General features: G+C 61.9%; 1 protein-coding gene across 1 annotated transcript in view; it reads right to left on the reverse strand.

The window, feature by feature from the left end:
* LOC122547810 (catenin delta-1-like) overlaps window positions 1-1,446 on the reverse strand; it is a gene marked incomplete at its 3' end in the record, with an annotated part of 35,237 nt that overhangs the window by 11,273 nt on the left and 22,518 nt on the right. The window contains exon 7 of the mRNA XM_043686390.1: window positions 79-179. Within this exon, the coding sequence (XP_043542325.1) occupies window positions 79-179 (101 nt within the window). The remainder of the gene's footprint in view (window positions 1-78; window positions 180-1,446) is intronic.

A 1,446-nucleotide genomic window follows, 5' to 3' on the forward strand; every position in this document is an offset into this window, starting at 1 on the left:
TGTAACGACTCTGCCACCCGGTGGGGGGGGGGGGGGGGGTGTGCAAATACCCTCCGGTCTGGAATTCCCCCCCTGAACCTCTGCGCCCGTCTCCATGTGGGACCCTCTGCCGACCCCGCGGCGCGCTGAAACCTCAGCGGCCGTGCCCTGCCATTGCGGCCGCCCCTCGATCAGAGGCCCTGCCCGGTTAATGTTTGCGGATATTCCCCCACGCCCACCGTGCCCCCGCAGCTCGGAACGCCGCGACAGCTTGGCCTTGCGCAGCGGAAGCCCAGATCACACACAGGCACCAGTGAAGCAAAGTGCTGTGGGGGGGGGGGGGGGGGGGGGAGAAAGCCTTGTAAGAGGCAGAGGGCACTGAGACGGGCACGTTCCACACTCACCTCTCGTGAACCAGTCCTCTGGAAAAGCAGCAGGAAGGAGGGTGACAGGAGGCAGAGAGAGAGCGAGCGAGCGAGCGAAAGAGAGATTGGAATGGACACAACAAGAGGCAGAGAGAGAGAGATGGAGATCAAAATTAGCAACTCATTAAAGTCCAAGCGGCAGCGGCCTATCGGGGTGACCAAACCTGACCAGGCACAGATCAGCAACCGCCCAACGGCTCCCCGTAATTTTTACTCCCGAGAGTCAGGCCGGGTTTTTAGGTTCCAGCCCTTGTCCCACATTAGGCGAGGGTTTCCAGGAATGTTCTCGGCTGGAGCTGTGCTCCTTCCTCGGAGTTTTGCCCAACACCTTCTCTCGGTATCCTGAGCCTTCCACCCACTGCCGAAAATTCACTTGAGGTGGGGGGGGGGGGGGGCCCGTCCCCGAGTGAATCGAGGCCTTCACCGTCCCCTTCTTCACTCAGAGGGGAACAGTCCAGGCCGACCCACAGGAACTGAAGCCTGAACGTGGCCCGGTCGCTCCCCACGGGAAGTGGGGTCTGATCGCGGCCCGGTCTCTCCCCACGGGAAGTGGGGCCTGATTGTGGCCCGGTCTCTCCCCACGGGAAATGGGGCCTGATTGCGGCCCGGTCTCTCCCCACGGGAAGTGAAGCCTGATTGTGGCCCGGTCTCTCCCCACGGGAAATGGGGCCTGATCGCGGCCCGACGGTAACCAGGGGCTGGTCAGTCGCCTCCGGGTCTCCTCGAGATTACTTCACGCCATGCCAGTGCCGGTGGGATTGAAGAGCGATCGCCGAGGGGAAAGTTAGAGTGAATAACCCACGGCTGACATCAGCCAAAAGAAGCCGACCCCTGACCCATGGTGTCAACATGCGCTGTGCAGGCTTGGCCAACCCAAGACTATCAAACAGACGGAAAACACAACAGTAAAACAGGGACGTCAGCGATCACGCACACCCTCCCACACACCGGTCCCCGATCCCAAACCCCACCCACACACCGTCCACGATCCCGAATCCCTCCCAGAGACCGTCCCCGATCCCATATCCCACCCACAAACCGT

The sequence above is a fragment of the Chiloscyllium plagiosum genome, unplaced genomic scaffold (genome assembly GCF_004010195.1).
Source record: "Chiloscyllium plagiosum isolate BGI_BamShark_2017 unplaced genomic scaffold, ASM401019v2 scaf_3175, whole genome shotgun sequence".
Classification (NCBI taxonomy): Eukaryota; Metazoa; Chordata; class Chondrichthyes; order Orectolobiformes; family Hemiscylliidae; genus Chiloscyllium; species Chiloscyllium plagiosum.